At 34.7% G+C, this 19,581-nt stretch overlaps 2 protein-coding genes across 6 annotated transcripts; one reads left to right on the top strand and one right to left on the bottom strand.

The window, feature by feature from the left end:
• Positions 1 to 6,311: 6,311 nt before the first annotated feature.
• LOC140815686 (uncharacterized) lies at positions 6,312 to 11,891 on the bottom strand. Its single transcript, XM_073174755.1, has 13 exons — positions 11,853 to 11,891; positions 11,188 to 11,307; positions 10,667 to 10,695; positions 10,034 to 10,100; positions 9,802 to 9,859; positions 8,892 to 9,058; positions 8,661 to 8,773; positions 7,904 to 7,982; positions 7,796 to 7,824; positions 7,586 to 7,679; positions 7,365 to 7,454; positions 7,083 to 7,275; positions 6,312 to 6,898 (listed from the first exon to the last, which is right to left on the bottom strand). The coding sequence occupies exons 1-13, from the start codon at positions 11,889 to 11,891 to the stop codon at positions 6,546 to 6,548; spliced, it is 1,431 nt and encodes a 476-aa protein (XP_073030856.1). The 3' UTR covers positions 6,312 to 6,545.
• On the top strand, positions 11,296 to 15,688 carry LOC140813545 (uncharacterized). Of its 5 annotated transcripts, none has more exons than XR_012113975.1 (7): positions 11,296 to 12,661; positions 13,244 to 13,287; positions 13,458 to 13,546; positions 14,040 to 14,131; positions 14,202 to 14,350; positions 14,823 to 14,935; positions 15,074 to 15,688. XR_012113975.1 is itself a non-coding variant. In XM_073172102.1 (7 exons), the coding sequence occupies exons 1-7, from the start codon at positions 12,524 to 12,526 to the stop codon at positions 15,108 to 15,110; spliced, it is 657 nt and encodes a 218-aa protein (XP_073028203.1). In that variant the 5' UTR covers positions 11,296 to 12,523; the 3' UTR covers positions 15,111 to 15,688. The 5 variants fall into 5 exon arrangements, 3 of the variants coding, with proteins under 3 accessions (XP_073028203.1, XP_073028202.1, XP_073028204.1); XM_073172102.1 differs by having other exon boundaries at positions 14,202 to 14,345; XR_012113976.1 differs by lacking the exon at positions 15,074 to 15,688 and having other exon boundaries at positions 14,202 to 14,441; positions 14,823 to 14,953.
• The last annotated feature ends 3,893 nt before the right edge of the window (positions 15,689 to 19,581 follow it).

Below are 19,581 nucleotides of genomic sequence, written 5' to 3'. Positions count from 1 at the left end.
TTAGTATTCCTTGGAACCCAAACCCCTAACTCAAACTTAGAATTTATAAAAGAGACCTAACTTGTCTCATTTTCTGATGTGGGACAAGTCTCACCCTTTTTTCTATTCGATTAACACTCTTCATTATTCATTTATTCAATAGTTTGTGCTCTAACTCATACAAGGTTTGTTTCTGTCATCGAATGTTCTCCAAACATGCGCTGGTGTTTTGTGGAGGTCTTCTCAATTCCCTTTACCTACGTACTACAAATTCTTTTCTCTGTAAATGTGTAATATACGTGTGTATTCATGTATACATGGACATCGATCGGAGACTTATCTCGTATAATTATAATGATCAATTTTTTAAGAAACGTATAAAAATGATTCTACAAACCAATAAAATAATAGTGATTTGATATATAGGTATTCAAGATGTGCCATCTAGATAAAATTTGACATTTATCATTATTCTCTTAAAATATAACTAAATGTACATTTTATTCTCAGAATGTTTATTTTTCTAAAATACGATCAGATACCGCCAAATATTGGCAGTGTTTATTTGTATCATGCCTAGAACCAGGGCATTTGCATGAATTTACACACGTGGAAGCTCGATTCCAATGGTGATGCCACCTCTCCGACCTGTTACCGTTTTGCATGTGAATCATATTCCACGTTCTCATCATGCAAGCGCTTTACTCCGCTACAAATACCATCCTCGTCCCCTTCCATTTCCTCCCACCAAGCACAATTCAGTATTCAGTGTATATCGATCTGCAAATATCATGGCTAAAGTCATCGCTTTCGCGGCTCTCTTCGCTGCTCTTCTTGCCGTGGCCAGCGCTACCACCTACACCACGGTGGTGACCACCACAATGGTTGACGAGGAGAACCCACGTGGCAGGGGCGAATCCTGCATGCACGAATACGAACAACAACAGAAGATGAGCCACTGCCAGATGTGGATGCAGAAAATGGGAGGACGGTTCTTGGATGCCTCCTTCCTGAGGAGCGCCGTGAGCAATCCAATGCGGGGCCAAGGAGAGCACCTCCAGCAGTGCTGCCAGCAGCTGGAGCAGATCAGCTCTCCATGCAGGTGCGAAGCCATGAAAATGATGTGGAGGGAGCAACAACGGGAGCAGGGATCCAGAATGGGTGAAATGCAAGAGATGAGGGAAATGGTGGAGAATCTTCCACAAATGTGCGGAATGCAAATGCGCGAGCATTGCCGCCTGAATGCTGCCTGAAGTACTCGATAGCCCACGCAGCCCTCATGCCTCGAGAATAAAGTTGTGCCTGTCTCCCGCGAATAGTGCAGCCATTAATTTGGTTTGCTGATTTTATGCAGGAGGTCCGCATGCATGCAATAATTAAGTAGAATTTATGCATACCATCGTGTGTAATTTTTACATTGTACAGTTCTACATGTTGGTGCAGCGTGAGTGTATCTTCTCCCAGTTTCAGGCTGAATAAAGATGTCCTTTTTATATTACCGGGACTCCAAAGTTTTATGATTATTCTTCTGCGACTTGTGAAACATATTATAAAGTAAAAGCGTGATAAATATCTAGCCGCATTTCTTTAACAAATGGAAGTCGGAAGATGCAGATATGTCGAACAGGAACTCGGTGGCGAGCTCTGGTTAGTTAATGTCTTTCTACTCATGCAAGTCAAAAACTGCCCATCAGATAACCATTTATTCGTTGGAAAGTTGTCCTCCTTCCAACGCTGTATTAATATACCAAGACGAGAATGCCACACAAAAGAGTGAAGCATGACAGAAGTTTTACGTTTCTTCATCACAAGAACTTTCAACTAATATATCTCGACACAATCACTCAGGAGAATTACCTTTATTTTAATAACATTGTGTTAGGGATATTTTGTAATTTATAGAGCGATTTTAGTAACTTTTGAATTTTTAAGACTAACGGACCCATTACTCAATTATTGGTTTATGCTGTTGATCATAACTTCAATTGAGTATATTCCTAAGTTGAGTATATTCCTAAGGATAAGTTTGGTTGGATAGGATAAATTAATGATTAGTATGTAAATGATAAAGAAAATGATTGTGGTAGGATTGTAATATATGATGTAAAATAATATTATGTTTGGTATGATAAAGAAAATGATTGTGGTAGGATTGTAATATATGATGTAAAATAATATTATGTTTGGTACGATTTTTAAGTGTAGGAAAATTTTGAATTTTTTGATGAAAAGACAAATTTGCCCTTTCCCTTCGCGGCGGCGGCCTGCCGACCGGAAATGGTCGGCCGGAAGCGGCTGACGGGGGCGGCGGCATGAAACGGGCGGCCGGAAAAATCGGCCGGGCGGTCGGTCGGTGGTGGTCGGGCGGCGGCGACGGCGGCAGTCGGTGATGGGAGGTGGTGGTGAGTTTGAATATAAGAGAATGATAAAATTGGAAAAATAGGAGGTATTAAGAGTTGGATAAATAATCCTAGGGGGTGAGAAGGTATTATTTTAACCTACCTAATATAACCTAATCATTCATAGGAGGGATTGTGTGGGGACCCGGACGCTGATCTTTTTTCTTAATCATCTTTGGGATTTAATTATCAATTAAGATAAACACGGTCTAAATTTTTTTTTTTTAAAATGTATCTGCGGAAGGTAATGGAATCTAACTAATATACATCTCAGTATAAAATACATTTCAGTATAAAAGTACAATACTGTACAACAGTCTTTCAACTAATCTAGGGTTCAGTTACTAAGTTCAAGTACTAAACCAAATCTACAGTAAGTCCGGAATCACCACGCTAAACTCGTCTTCTCTCGTTATCTTCTCGACCCCGATCATGTCCCACCTGTTGTCATGCACACATACAAAACAAGACAACAGCCGGATAACTCCGGTGAGAATAAATCCCAGTATAAAACATGGTAAGCATGTATAGAAACAATCTAAATCATAAAACATGATATCATGATCATATTCAAAAGTAATAGATTTCATAATCTATGAAATCAAATCAAAATAAGCATGCAACTCAATTCAGATAAACATGCAATTTAAATCAAATCATATCACTACAAGAAATTTGATCAATAATGACAAAAAAATAATGAGGGTACACAAAAGTGGTCATTACAAGAGTTTTTTTAATAAAAAAATCGCTAAATATAGCGACGGATTAATCACCGTCGCTATATTTAGCGACGGTGTTATCAAAACCGTCGCATCTATAAACATTAGCGACGGTAAATTAACACCGTCGCAAATATAGCGACGGTTTTTCAAAGCGGTCGCTAAATATAGCGACGGTTTTTCAAATCTGTCACTAAATATAGCGACGGTTTGACTTTAATCTGTCGCAAAATTTAAATTAGCGACAGTCGAATAATAACCATCGCTAAAATGAGCGACGTTTTTTAAATTTGCGACAGTATTTTGTCAAACCGTTGCTACTAGCGACGGTTTAATAAAAAACCGTCGCACCATTTCTATAAATACCGCCATCTCCCTCTACAACACTTCACAACACTTAAAAATTTTCTTTCTCACACAAATTTACCTCTTCACAAAACACTTAAAATTTTTCTCTATTACACAATTTTACCATATCACTTTAATTTTTTTTCACCACTTAATAACACTTAAAATTTTTTACTTTTACATAATTTTACTACTTAACAATACTTAAAATTTTTCTTTTTTACAAAATTTTAGTTTCTATTTTTTGTTTTATTAGATTTATTAAATTAATAAAATTATTATTTTTTATTTTACGAAACAAATTAGCGACGGATAACATAAACAAAACCGTTGCGAAAATTAGCGACGGTCTTCAAAGGTAATCGTCGCTAAAATTAGCGACGGATAATAAAACTGTCGCTTATTTGGCGACGGATTAGAAATCCGTCGCTACCTTTAGTGACGGGAGAGCAATAACGACGGTCCATGACGGGAAATTTCCCGTCATTAAAAGTATTTAATGACGGGATTTGATTATGTAGTGATGATATTTCCCGTCACTAAAGGTCCATTTTCTTGTAGTGTATAAACATGATGTCATCACTGAAAGCAATAACCATGGGTTTCATAGTCTATGAAACCAAATCTATAAACACATGCAGTTCTAGTCAAATCATGTCTAGACTCGACTCAACTATAACTCTAGGGATCCCGGTGTGAATAAGACGTCAATGGCTGTCACCTACCCTATCACTCGGGGTGACGTACGTCTTATTCCTAGACTTCGGTCATATCTGTATCGAATAATCTACAATAGGGCGGTGTCTGCTCCTATGTAACGATACACCGAACGTCTAGAAGTCTGACTGTTTCTGTCAAACTTTCCTATCTCAAATGCAATGCATAACCATATGTAAACAATGCATAATTATCTTAAAAGATTCGAATACAATTCTATAAACAAATCATAATCATATCAAAAGATAAACAATAAGTCTAGTATGTGATTTAGTTAGGAAACTCAAATAAGATCTGATTTGAGTTATATCTTCCCAAATATCACATGAATTATACCTTTGTCGTCCCTGTCTGACGAAGACGATGACCTGTATTCAACTCTGTCCATATCCAATCTGAAAAGACAATATCGAATACATAGTATCAATGAATAACTCAATTCACAATCTGTTCTGATCAATACTCAACTCAGTACATAATCTGATCAATATCTGAACAAGATACAATTCAATTCATATCATCGACATCACAATATAATCGAAATCATATCTGAATCTGATCAATTTAAATCAACTGATGTTTCGACGGCATAACAATACAATCTGAATAACCCCGTCAATCTGAACATCACAAATATAATACCAGAACTCATCATCTCAGTATCGGTATATTCAAAATCAATAATATACAATTCTGATATCAAAATCTCAGTCAATATCTTTCAAAAATCATAACAAATACATAAACAATCTGTTCTTTAATCTGACTTCAATTCTATAATGTCCACGATAGCAGAAACATCATATTTGATTCGTATTCAATTTTGACAATATCATAAATTCAAATCTTGTCTAAACGTAACAAAACTTACGTCCAGTTGTAGCCTGCGTTGATATGAACACAGTACCGTACTCAGATTTAAAATCGGACGAGCAGATTTTACGTAACTCACGATTTTCTCGTCGGAAGAACTTGGAGCTTCTCCTTCCTATTTCTTTTCTCCTCCTTAATTCTGAAGAAAGCTTTCATGTACGTATATGTATATATATATACCCATGTTGCATCTAAGGATTACAAGTGGCACATTTCTACTTTGCATGCCGCGCGCATATGCGCGCACAACGCCGCGCATATGCGCCGGTAATTCTGCTCGGCACTTTCTGCTTCTCGCGCATATGCGCCCACTCGTCCGCGCATATGCGCCAAAGCTCCTGGATGTCCCGCGCATGTGCGCGCAATGAAGTCGCGCATGTGCGCGCATGCTTCGGCTTTGCTCGTGATTTGGTGCATTTTTCTTGTCTTATCCGGTCCTATCTGTTCCGTCTATAATTAAATCAATTATCACCAATCATTATATTAATTATCGCCTAATCCTTTCTGATTAATGAAATACATTTCTCGGGCCTTACAGATTGATTTGGTTTAATAAAAATCGAATCAAACGAGTGATTAAGTGGGTTTAAAAAAAATAAACCTACCTAATCAAGCAAACCAAACATTGCCTAATAGAAAAAAAAAATACTAAGATGACCATTGAATACAGATCGCTCTTGAAGTAATTAGCATTATTGGTTGTCGCCAGATTAGCAGTGACACATCACATCATCATTTTCCGGAAAAAGTGAGGAGAAAACGTGAGGATACATTGCCGGCCAAGAAAATATTAGAGACCCGAACCGCCTCATTTTTAGCCTTGCTCACCACTCGCCCCAAAATCTGCGGAAAAAGGTCAAAACTTCTCATAAATAATAATACAGTAGATCTCTTGTGAACTTTAATTTTTTGCTCGTTTAGACATATTGTGAGACTTATCACAAACCGTCAACTGTATTCGTATTTAAAATAATAATTTTGAAATAAAAATAACATTTTTATGAGTATCTCAAATAAAAAATCTATCACATCATCTCATAAAAAATTTTATGATAATAATAAATTTTTTTGAGTAAGGAGATATAGTTGTTTCAATCTTGAATATGAGATATCATATACACGAAATTTGAGATCTTCATACAAATCCAAAACCTCACACCAAATATGGTACCAACCTTGATATCATATGCAAGCAAATATGTCGTAAAAACATCAATGTTTTGAATTCAAATAAAAATATTGTGAAATCCAATAACATGAATGGATAATCTTATATAAAATCACTGAAAAGGTGCACACCTTTGATAAAATAGGGATCTTAAGACACGAGAAAAAAAAAAAACAGAATTTAACATGACCAAAAGCCAATTAATCAATCCAATAAAAATTAGATTTACAAAAATATGATGTCCCTTGATGATACTTGAGAATTAAATTTGTATCAAAATCTCATATAACTTCATTTTCATGTATATTCACCTCCTTGAAAAGACTATTCTTGTGAATTTCAGCAGTGATCTTCTCCACTCTTCTCGTTTCCTCTCAGCTGAAACTCCGATTGATTTGCAGTTAATGGTGTTCTCCTTGGATTAACAGATACAAATGCAACACTCTTCTTTGTTGGGCTTCTATGTTTCACAGGCTTAACAAGAGGAGCCGTGCTACTAGCAGTTAATGAATCATATTCCATCAAATTTTCACCGCATGTTTTAGATTTATGAGAAACCAAATTAAAACTCGATGATCCAGCACTATGTGAATCATCTTGAACATGCGTTTCAAGATGGTTCACTGAACTTTCTTCACCAACAATCGGTTCTGCTGAAACAAGCTCCACATCTATGGGATCAGATTCATCTACTGCACAATAAAAAAGGGAAATAACATCATGCAAACACACCAAATACATTAAGCTACAAGAAAGATATTCAACAGAAAGAAGAGGAAAGGAAAAGAGGAAGACTAAAGGTCCATGAAAACTTCTGTAACCCCGTCATTGAATAATGTATTAATATAATACATCACATTGATTTAGAGGACGTACCTCCAAGGAAAGCCTCAATATTATCATATTTTATATTTGATGGCTGTATGAAGACATTTTCTTTGCCATCCTTCTCTTGACTTTTTGATTCACTTTCATCTGTCGTCTCGACTAACACATACTTATCTATTTGCCAAATGCAGTCTAATGTCACGGTAGCTTCCATCTTCCTAGGATAATATTCTCGAAATAGCTGTTACATGTATCGAAAGCAACTTCCGAAATCAAAATGAATGTGTTGCATGAGAGAGATCTCTTTTGCATGAACTAAAGCAGACTAACCTCAAATCCCTCTTGGTTTAATTTTATAGTATGTTCCCTTTGAGAAAGAGAAGAAACATAATTATAGACAAGAACAACATCAACAAGTACCTGCGTACATAATCAAGACAAACAATATTCCAAAATACTTTTCTATGATTAAAGCGATGAATATGACAAAAAGATTCTTAAAGGCAGTGAAGTCTGGGTGTGTGTGCTGTAAGATACACAGTTATACTTACTTGTTGAACTAATACTCGTACGCGCGCAAGCACGGCCAATGTAGTCAGGGATAACTTCATAAAAAATGATTGAGCAAGCAGTGTAGATATCTCCCTTAGAATTGTTAAGAGAAAACATTGACAAAGAACATTTTGGTTGATTTCATGCACATCACAACTACATATAAGGATAGAGGCTAAACTAAACACCAAAATGAAATTAAAGGATACATAGCTGCCCTCAACAGGGGCTCAACCATCTGCAATAATGCATAGTCTACATTACGACTAAGAGTACATTGGTCCGATAAAAGGAAACTGAAAGTTTGGAGGGAAAACCTGTGACAGTAAGCGGGCAGCTCCCAAGAGCCTCTCCAAAAAATTGTATTTGCCACCGTCACACCGTCTCCTCTTCAAACTGAAGCCGCAAAAACAGAATAAAATATTATACAAGAATTTCCTTTCACATGCAAAATTGATCAACGGATACAAAGAATTAGTAATTTAACTTTAACTATATTACCAACAGATGAAAATGAATAATCTAGTTTGTTGTAGTTTAGTTTATTCTCCTTGGCATATGATAAGAAATAGGTATATCATAAATAAGTTTTAAGATGTCCTCCTTCCAAAACTATATTAATCTAGTGATATATTCATACACCAAGACGAGAATTAACAAAAAAGTGTGGGAAACACAGCAGAAGCCTTAACCAAATATAGTGTCTTCGCTAGAAACTTTAATTAATATCCTGACCCAATCACTTAAACTGTGTAATTCAACCCCGATCCAAACTACTAATAAATCACTGCTCAAATTGATTAGCTAAGTACTCACAAGATACATTACACAAGTAAATGGTTATAAGCAGAACAGTAATGGATAATTGCCAGTGACCATAAAAATGGCCTACGAAAATAACATAAGAATTCACAAGTACATATTTAAAACCACAAGGGTCGCCAACAAATAATATAACTCAAAGGGGATGAGCATTTGTAAGACTGGTGCATATAAGGAATTCAATGGAAATAGTATAGAAAATAAGAAAAACTGAGAATAAATAGAAGAAAACAACAATAACGAATATAAAACCTTTCCAAAAGCTGAACCTTTTGCTGTGGTTTATTCCCGTTGATCACCAAGAAAGAGGCGTCCAATATCTCCTCCAAGTTCACTGATTTCAGAAGGTTCAAATCTCGTCGAACCTACCCGTTAAAAAAGAACAAAATACGTCACAAAACAATAACACAAAAGAAAGAAAACTCGCCACTTCAAACCAAGCCACATTCACAAGGAAGCGCAAAACGTGGAGCGAAAAAGAACCTTCAGCACATATTGAAAGTAAGAGCATCTTCGATGTTGGTTTTTGTGTTTATAGACAATTCTCTCAAGAATGCCTCGTTCTGTTAGTATCTGACCCAGAAACGACTTCAATCTCTGCTCAACTGTTTCAATATCTGTAGCCATATGCTTCAATCTGTCTCCGGCACCTAACAAAAAAGCCCAAATTTCTCAAACAAAAGAACCCGAGGAATTGAGAAGCTGCGATGATTCTGAGCAGCAATTGAGAAGATGGGTCGGGGATAGTCGAGTTTAAGTCCAAATGGGAAGAAACGAAGATGCAAATTGAAGTTTATGTGGTTAGCTGGCGTTGACTTGCGTACGTGTTCTCCCGGGATGGCTGGGAACAGAGGCGGGAGACACAAATTTGGGCCGTGGGGTTACTGGTTAGGGCTTTATGAGTTTTCTTAATAATAATTTTATAATACATATATCTCCTTTGTTTTTCAAAAAATTAATTTAACTAATAATAATCAAATAGAGGATAAAATAAAATTGATTTAACTAATAACAATCACATGCTGGAAAAAAGTTGCATGAATGGCAGCTCATATGCTCGCTTGACAAGAAATTTCATGGCTTATACACAAATGAAGAGCAACAGTATTGTGCAGGTCACAGTTTAAAATAATCTATCAAAGCAAGGAAAGAGGATAACAACCGTTCAATCAACTTCACTTCATCACATGCTCACTTCTGCACCAACCAACTAATCAATACTATCAAATGAAGCAGATAATTCTACACGATGAAGAAAAGCATCAATTTTTTGCAGTTCTCTCAAAAGGTTCAAAATCTTTCCTACTTTGACCACAATCAGAAGTGGAATACAAAAGAGCATTATGTTTAGATGCAACTTTTAACTAGACTGGAAAGACAATCAAATAATTACCTCTGAATCGATTAGTTTCAGCAGCAAGCTTTCCAGACAGCTCAAATGAAGGCTTTTGCTGCAAATGTAATTCGACTCATAAGTGAATAAATTTAAGCACAAAGTCTCGGATGCTCATAATTTTAATAAATATATCCAGCTCAATGTTTAAGCAAAAGTAAGAAAGAAAAAACAGATAAAAACTGGCTTAGGCGACAGTGAATGAAATGACTATGTCTGATGGAAAAGATACCTTTTCTTTGGCTTCCGGTGTATCTTCAGCGGCCTTCAAATTAGCTAATGAATCATTGTCATCGTTCCTGCTTGCGCAAGAAATAACAATGTAAAAGGATGCAAAAGCTAAAGCCATGAAGCAGCTTACCACACACCAGAGAAACAAATCCCCTGGAATCTAACATCTCTCTTACAAAATGAGAAAACAATAGATCTAAAAAGACGAAAAATGAAAATGTAATGGACTTCAATGATTGCAATGTCTATCCAAGCCAATCTCACAAGAACCAGAAACCAGAATTAAGAGACAATACAAGGCCCACATAAATCGCGGAATTTTTATGATATAGTTTCAAAATTCTTATGCAGTACTTTATTTGCACAACGATGACTTCAAAAATCAAACTGATAAAAGCCAGATTCGCAAATATCATAATTATATGATAACTAAAATAAAAACAACATTTTTTGAAGCATGAACGTAAGTCGTCATAAAAGATCAGGAATGCCAAACTAAATCCACATATTAACTTGTTCCTCAAAAGCACCCTATCTACTTGTTATCTTATCTATGTATACGAATAATTGATGACAGCTAAAAGATGCATCTTGAAATGCAATATTAAATAGTGATTTTAAATAGGTGGCTCACCTTTTTTCAGCAGTTCTTGGGTATGCCCTCTGCAGAAATATAAAAAATGATCAGATGACATCCTTTTCATTATGTCAAAAAACAATACAAGTACAACTAACACTTATTTTGAGAATTTTCAGAAACATTGAGACCAAAGTTTTTTTAAAAAAATAATTGAATCAAATACCTCTCCGATGATATTAACAAATCAGTAAGTATATTCATGAACAAAAACAAAATTGTAGAGATAAAAGAGTCGATTAAATTGTGAAAATGAAGTTATAATATCAGCATCAGAGCTAAAGAGAATGATATAAAATCTTCGCACAGATAAGTAATTTGACTGGAAAAGAATGCTAGTTCTTCGGATCCTCCTTCAAAACAAAAGCCATCTCAAATAATCTTCCGCAATCTCTATCATATCACCAACCGAACTTTTGAATCCAAGTACATGGACTCTCTCTTTTCTGAAGTGCCGTTGAGTAAAAAATTCAAAACTTTGGATTAAACAATGGAGGCAGCCATTGAAGGGGACTAACCTTAAGGTTTAGGCTTTGGAGCAGGGCACTGCGTCGCTTCCCCAAGGAAAGATTGCGATAGTGGAAACCGACGTGGTCGAGTTTAGACAGGCTTACCTTGTGTGCTGGCAGTGGGCCGGACTATCCGATAACTGGGCTAAATTAACATTGTCGAAAATTTTGGGCTCGCCACGTGGCAACGAAGTTGTATTTTTACTTTTTACTGTTTCTTTCTTTTTTAAGGAAGGCACGTGGTTTAATTGAAGTTTGTTTGAATCGCGTAGATCAAAATGTTACATGAACTTTGTAAGAGTGAGATCAACTGGATAATCTAAATAATGAATTTTCTGGGAATATTTGCGGTCAAGGTGGGATTTTGAGGGAAAAACATATGTAACTGAGAAATAAACCACTTCAGAGGCTATCTTTCACTCCATCTTCCAGTAGAGAAACAAATAAGATCCAAATTATTAACAAAGCACGATGTTATGTCTTACTGACTTCTCGAATTGTAGAAAATTGTTGTCAATCATTGTTTTGTTGTGAAATAAGTACTGCTGTTCTTCCCATTTGATGATGAATCTGATTCGTTTTAATCCGAATTGTTTGCTCATACTCTAGGCTGTCATCCTTTGTCTTTTAGGCCATTCTTCAATTTTTCCTTGATTTTGGGGATGTCATTTTACACGATGCTGATCCTTGCCTTGGAACATTTTCCTGCTCATGTTTGAGCCGGTAAGGGAAAATTCACATTCTTCTCTTGGCAAAATAAAAATAAAAATGTAGGGATATTGCTTATGCATCTGTCCTATACTCATACTATATGAGTTGTGTGCTATATTGAATGGATATCCAGTGCAAAAGTAGACTGAAAGAGTGGAAAAATTAATTTTGGTAAACATGAGATTTACTGAATTCGACCTCCTGGTTTTCTAATCCTCATTTTATCTGCTGTAGGTTCGGGTCACATTTACATTTACCTAATTAGTTTTGGATGCCCCCATTGTTGTGTTGATAAATATACGTTGTTTGCTCATGCTTGAGTTCCTGATAAATTCCAGTTTTTTTGTCATCGGATTCTGTATCTAACTTCATGAATTTGTGATAGTATGCAGCAACGCTTTGAACTGACAGCGGTCATTTTATTTACTAAATTTTGAAATTACCAAGCAACCGAAACTGGTGAATTTCAAAATCTTCTAAAATAACAATGTGTTTATTTACTTTTTGTGGTATATGGAATCAGAGTTATTGCCAACTCAGTTATATCTGTTTTCCACAATGCATTTGTTAATGTCATGTTATTTACGAAGTGATTTCTTATATCCAGTCCAATGGACCTGGATCTATCAATTTAATGGTCGTCATACACATGCCGATTTTGGATTATTCTTGTAGTGAATTTGCAGATCCTCTTGTTGCTGAAAAAACTACGGAATTTTTTAACTCAAACAAAGGAAAGCTTTTAAAATCCTTTCCCACATTGCTTTCTCAGGTATATGCTTTGAGATAAATTCTTCTAGATACTATTGATGCATATGGTTTGAGATAATTTGATAGTTCATCGCCGTAGTAAATAAATGAGAAGATATAATTAATGACGTGCAATAGATGACTGCGAGTCATGATGAAATTCTCTCAAGATAGAACGGTCTCGCGATATAGAAAATAAAATATATTATCTCTCCTCCCCTAGCAGTACTAGCTACATCTCTCAACAAAATCTTCTCCCCCTAAATATTAACTTCCCCCTTTTATCCTCCTACATGCATTCTGCCTCTCTTGTTTCTAGATATTTTGTATTTCCCCAGTTTGGTCCAGTCGACTACCACCCCATAGCTTAAAGCCTCAAACTTGTAACAGAACCACTTTCAAGATTTATATTAGCAACAAAGTAATAACTGAAAGAATTGTAAGTGTAGTATTTTTTTTTTGTGTTGATAAGTGAATGACTTTCTAGATTTGTGTTAGCAACGACATAATAAATAACTGAAAGAATAGTAATTAATTCACTACTTTCCTCTTTTAATGTCTCGCAGCATGATATGGTCAATTAAGTTATTTTGTTAACATGCAGTTTTTCCAATTAATGCTGAAGTTTATTGCATGGAATGGAGATAAGTCTCCTCCTACCACATTCTTCTGTGTTCTCCACCAAAATTCAAGTTAGTGAATGATAATTATTGGTGAAATATCACCCAAATAAATGCATTTTATGTCACCACTGAGCTTGTCGTTTGTTTTGTAGTCAAATGGTCTTTCAGCTCTGAATCTTTTTCTCTGTTATGCAGATTAGAAGAATTATTCATAAGAGTTTTTGGTGGATTCATGTCTCCTGGATACTTCTTTCTCCTTTTCCAATCACTTGTTGACTTACCTAGTGAGTTCGTTTATCTAGATTTTGCGACAACTATGATCTCTGGCTTGCATTCATTAGCACTCTGGAGCAAAAGGGTTTATCTTATGCAGTACATGTGGTTCATTGGTGTTCAGATTATTTGAATCTTATAAATTAGTTTCAGATGTTATTGTTCCTATTAAGTTTAAAGGTAAAGTGTTTATACTTCAAGTGCTAAGCTACAATTTCATCGGGGAGTTATGTATATAATTTATCTTTGTTGTTCTTTTACACTGTTTAAGCTGAGTTGGTGAAGCAAAAGTAGAATTAAGTAATTTTCTTTATTCTAGCCTTTTTGCCTTACATGAATAGGTATCTGTTAGATATACAGGTTCTTATTTGCACTCACAATTTTGCAAGAATTTCTCAAGTATGCAGGAACAGCACAACCATTGTTTCGATTGAAAGATCTGTTTGTTGAAAATTTCTTGCTCATCATTCTACACTGTGACATCTTTCTATATGTCTTGACTAGTACTGGTTGTGGCACTGGAAAAGGTTGAACGAAGCTCTGGGTCACTTGTTGGAAGCAGCATAGCTTTAATTCAAAAAAGCGCTGCACCTGAGGTCTGGACAGAACTAGAAAATATGCCAGTTATATTTCTACTCAATGTTAATAACCCTTGTCTGAATACAGATGTTGCTCGCACTCATGGATGAAGCATATACAGGTTCAACCATTGGAGATGGAGGTGCAGATTCTGAATCTGAAGATAGCACTAATATGACTGTTGACTATATCTTTCTTGATCTCCTCAAGGATGATAATGACGGCCTTTCTGTATGGTACTTTCTGTGTAACTTGTAGGATAACCAAAGGATGAAAGTATTTGGTGTTATCATAATTAGACGGTGGACCATTATAGCTTTTCCTCTGGTTTGTTACTTCAATTTTGGTCGGAAACATCTAATCTAATAACCACCTTTATTTTTCCATGATTGTGCTATTGCAAGTTAGAGGCCAATGTTTTGGCCAACTAATGTTTCACACACCTTTTACTCATTTTATTTATTGTGAGAGTATGTTACTGTAACTTTTCTTATGATTTGTTTGCGCAAATGGTCTCCTGTTTCTCTAACTTGCCAAGCGGTTTGGTTTATTTTTCTCCATTGAAGTAATAATTCTAGAGATTTTGCTTATTGATAGTCATGGGACCTCTCCTGCAAACGAGTTCTGTTGTTCTACCAATGAGTCGGAATTTCTTTGGTCATAGTTTGCCTGGATATCTAATGTTTCTTTGCCAATGTGATGTTTTAGGAACATCATTGGACCTCTCCTGCAATGGCTGCTGCTTTGCAGGCTGTAATTAATGCCCCACGGCTTCTTGATTCCTATTTTCCTTCAGCTGTTCATGATGCCAATGGTTGCAGGTTTACTCCGTGTATTCTGTATTTTCTTTTACTTGAAATGAGATTTTAGTAGCTACATATAGCCTGCAAAATTCAATATGTATGGCAATAAGTTATCTGCCGGATCACTTTTTTGATTCTGATTTATATCTGTGCCAGCTTTAATATATGCTTTAATTCCTCTGCTTATGGCTAGATACTCCTCATTATTTCCTGACAAAATATTTTCATATGAGGTAAGAAAGTTTCAAATGGTCTATCATTTTTGTGCATACGTGTGGATGCAAGCTCCTACCTGGAGCTTGTATTAACGTGTAAACAAACTATAAGTTCTCACAAACACCATTGTGACTTCTAGTTATTCAAATCACTCATTCACAACATATTGGCACAATTCATTGCATTCTTAGCCGGCTGAGGTTTTCTAATTATGTGCCGGTGATGTTGAAAATGTCCTAGGCAGGTTTGATGTGGAACTTATAATGTTATTAAAGCGTGGGACAAGTCTATTCTTTCCAACTCTAAAATTCACTGTTTCGACAGATTCGTCTTTGAAGCCACCAATCCATCTGCTAGGTTACCGTGGTGTAGTTTCCTTTTCCCTCCCCCACAAATGTATCTAAGAAAATTACTTTACTTGGGTTCATTCACTTCCAGTTTTTAACTTTTTTCTAGTACAATCGAACGAGTCTTTTTTTTTTTTTTGCTCTCACAAGTACCATCTTTTGTATTATTATTACATTACATTTTGAAATGGTTCAAATCTTTTGCAAAACTTATTTTTCGAAAATCGAAGGTATAGAATAATTTTTCCTGTAGGAAATAATATTTTTGGAATTTCAGTTTCAATAATATCAGTAAGCATTTCAAGCAACGTCGTCTGAACGCACACCGACTGCAGCAGCGCTTGGGTGGAAAAGTGCACGTTGCTAAACAATCTACGCAAGCCACACATGTTAAAATGACGTGTCATCCAATTCCACGTCATATGCATCTATATATAAAAATAATTACACCTAATTTCGTACAAATTATCCGGTCGTCGGAGTAGTCGTTCGTTTAAAATAATAATGAAGTGAAATTGCCGGCTAATTTAGTCTTAAAAATATACGATACATTAAGAATAATTAATTAAAAAAATTATATTGGTCCGATTCCAACATATTATAAAAACATATATGATATATCTAGAATAGTTAAAGTATATTATTAGTGCAACTCCAACATCTTGAAAAACTAAATGCATGCATCTAACAAAATCCTCAAACATATTTCTTTTATAAAAACATATATCTAAGATATGGCATAATATAAAAAATTAATGTCTTAGAAGTTTAATAAAATGATAATTTAAGTTCTTATATATAATATAGTATATAAAATTAAATTTTTTGAGTTAATTTCGAGCGAGGAAGAAATTTCTTCATAAAAAATTATGTAATTAATATATGTGTCTAAATTTTCATCTGAATCATGTGCAAGTCTTCTTGCACGTCCCTAGCTAATGTTTATTCCTCCTTGGGCTGTTAATTTCGAAACTCCTGGATATTCTTAAATATTCAGTTTATAAATTTATTCGTATATTTAAAAAGCCGACGATTATCGTGTATTATAATCAATTGCTGCACTAAGTCAGATGCAAGAGGTGATTCAGTCGAAGGACTCATTTTCTTAATCGTATTTTTTTAAAATAATAAAAAATTAAATTCTAAAACTATTTGTTTTAATCTCTCAAATTTTGAAATTTTCCAGATGGTTAAAATTATTATTATTATTATTATTATTTAATTACAACGGGGTTTGGAAAGTTTTGTTGTAACGTGGGTTCGAACTCACGTCTCTCTCTTTGGGTAAAACTTGTATGAGACGATCTCATGAGTCATATTTTGTGAGATAGATCTCTTATTTGGATCATCCATGAGAAAATGTTACTTTTTATGCTAAGAGTATTACTTTTATGGCAAAAACTTGTGTGAGACGGTTTCACTGGGTCGTATTTTGTGAGACGGATCTTTATTTGGATAATCCATGAAAAATTATTACTTTTTTATGCTAAGAGTATTACTTTTTATTGTGAATATAAGTAGGGTTGACCGTCTCACAGATTGTGATCAGTGAGACGATCTCACATGAGACCTAGCTACTCTACTTTTATTGTGAATATCGGTAGGGTTGATCCATCTCACAGATAAAGATTCGTGAGACCGTTTCGTACAAGAGACCTACTACTCTCTCTGGCATTAGGGGTGTTGGCCAGATGGTTAAATGATTAAAACAGGACGTAGACCCAATTAATCACAATTATCGTCCTCATATTTGTTGCAACAATGTTGTCGGTATGCGTCGCATTCTATTGTCCTTTGTCTTTGAGAGTTCACAGGTGAAATGGAAATAAACGCAATATCATAACACGAGGGTCGGCCTGTGAATTTGCCTGATTTTGCATTTATTTGTATGCTCTCCTCTAATTGTAGGGTAACTTATTTGTCCCACCAAATACAGAATTCTCAACTTTTTTGTGTTTTCTTTTGTTACTTTACTCCTTATGTAATAATTAGTAACATATATATTGCCTGCCAGATGATCATAAATTGAGGTCTAAACGATATGTGTGTTCATAACATCTTAAATATACATATGTTTGTGTATACAGTGTCGTACTAGGAATTTTTGCGACCTGAATCGAACATAAAAAATTAGACCTATTAAATAATATGTGTTAGTTGTCCAGCATTTGTTGGATAAAATTTATGAGAGTTATATATATAGACTTGAACAATTGTCTCTGTTGAGTTAGGTTCACGTATCAAATTTAACATGGTATCAGAGAACATGTTCCACTGTAATGTATTGGATTATCCATAGTTGGACCACTTGAAAACTTCACGCTCCATATTTTCCACTGTTATGTTTTGGACTGTCCATAGTTGAGCCACTTATAAACTTCACGCTCCAGATGTTCATTCATGAGCGTGAAAATGTGTGTTAGTTGTACCACGTCGGTTGGATAAAATATCTGAGAGTTGCAAATATTGGGTTAGCTTTTGGAGTTGAGTTAGGTTGAAACAAACTCTCTAGATTCAATTTTTTGTATTAATTATATGCAACAATATCAACATTAACTTCTCCTTTGATCAATTCGTTCTCAATGGGAGTTTGAATCATTTTTCAATCATTATTATCATTCATAGATTAATTAAGTTCTTCAATACAATATTGTCTAAAATTTCTAATCCATACCTGTCAAATTATCAACTGTTAATTTCTTTCCTCATTATTTTATTGTTACTTTGAACACATTAAATTAAATTTATCTCTTAGAACCATCAATACCAAATTCTAACAATTAGAAGTCAAATTCGATTGCCTAGATCAGTGGTTACTATGTGATCAAACTGTAGGAGACGATGGAAAACAAACTTTCTTTGTATGACTAGCTAGATGCCAGTGTATGATTAAGAAAAGTTTACACTCATATCGTAGAATAAATATTCGTTATGCATATGGCGGAGCCAGAAATATGCTTCTGCCCGAGCTAGAATTTTAAACTCTAAAATCTTTTAATATTTTAAATTGATCTGTCTGGGCTAATATCATATTATTTCAAAATTATACAAAATTTACATATAATTTTTTTTAAAAAAAAATTGGGCCACCCCGGGCTATGTAGCTCCACCCTGTGCATACGTATATAAATACATATGTATTTATGCCTGTGAAATTTCAAGAGTACATTTTTATATCTTATCTGTACGTTATGATCAAAACAGAATCAGATGAATGTATAAAAAGTAATAATATATGCATGTATAGAGCGAGGGAGTCGTAGGAGCTTAGCCTGTAATTAAATTTTTCCTGCATGAAGTTATATCTAATACTAAACTTTACCGTATGCATATGTTCCGACAGTTACAGCCGCCAAACTTTTGTAGGGTAAGTGATCGATGTACGATACATTGATTCTACATTAGTCGCAATAATACATGTTTTTGTGTGTGTGTGTGTGTGTAAAGACGATGAAAATTCAATATTAATTAATAATACCGTTAATTGTTTGACATCAACAAATAATAGTTAATTAAATTGGCATGTCAAAAGTTTCTTAAGCCTTTTTAATTAAGACAATAAATATGTAATGTCATAGATAGATACTTTGGGTCACGTTTATCTGTTTTCAACGGTGAGAACTTATATATTCTATAAATAAATTACACTTATTTTGGACAGATATTAGACTTTTATAGGCAAATTAAATAATACTTTTTAATTTGATTCCAAGAGTTAATTCCAATCTTCCTTGTCTCAGTCTCGAAACAATCCATGTATTAATTTAAGTGGTGACGCAACTATAAAATTCTTTTTGAATTAAATTTATTTTTTCCATTGAATATTTTTTTTTAATCTTAAGTTAATTTGGTTCACACGATGATTATCAAGAGAACATTATTTTGATAAAGAGGACAATAATTTAAGGAAATGTTTATGTCAAATGTCCATTTCTTCAAAACCTTAAAGACTTGTTCCAATTTATATTCCAATATTATAGATATTAGATGAAAGGGAAAGGGGAGATAAGAAAATGAGATTTGGCAAATCTCTTCTGCCAATGATATTCTAATCTAACACCACAAATTAAAACGCCGTCCCCATGACACCTTATATGCATA

This window comes from Primulina eburnea, chromosome 15 (genome assembly GCF_022965805.1).
Source record: "Primulina eburnea isolate SZY01 chromosome 15, ASM2296580v1, whole genome shotgun sequence".
Lineage (NCBI taxonomy): Eukaryota > Viridiplantae > Streptophyta > Magnoliopsida > Lamiales > Gesneriaceae > Primulina > Primulina eburnea.
The sequence above is the reverse complement of the archived record's forward strand: the minus strand, read 5'-3'. Positions and strand labels throughout refer to the sequence as shown.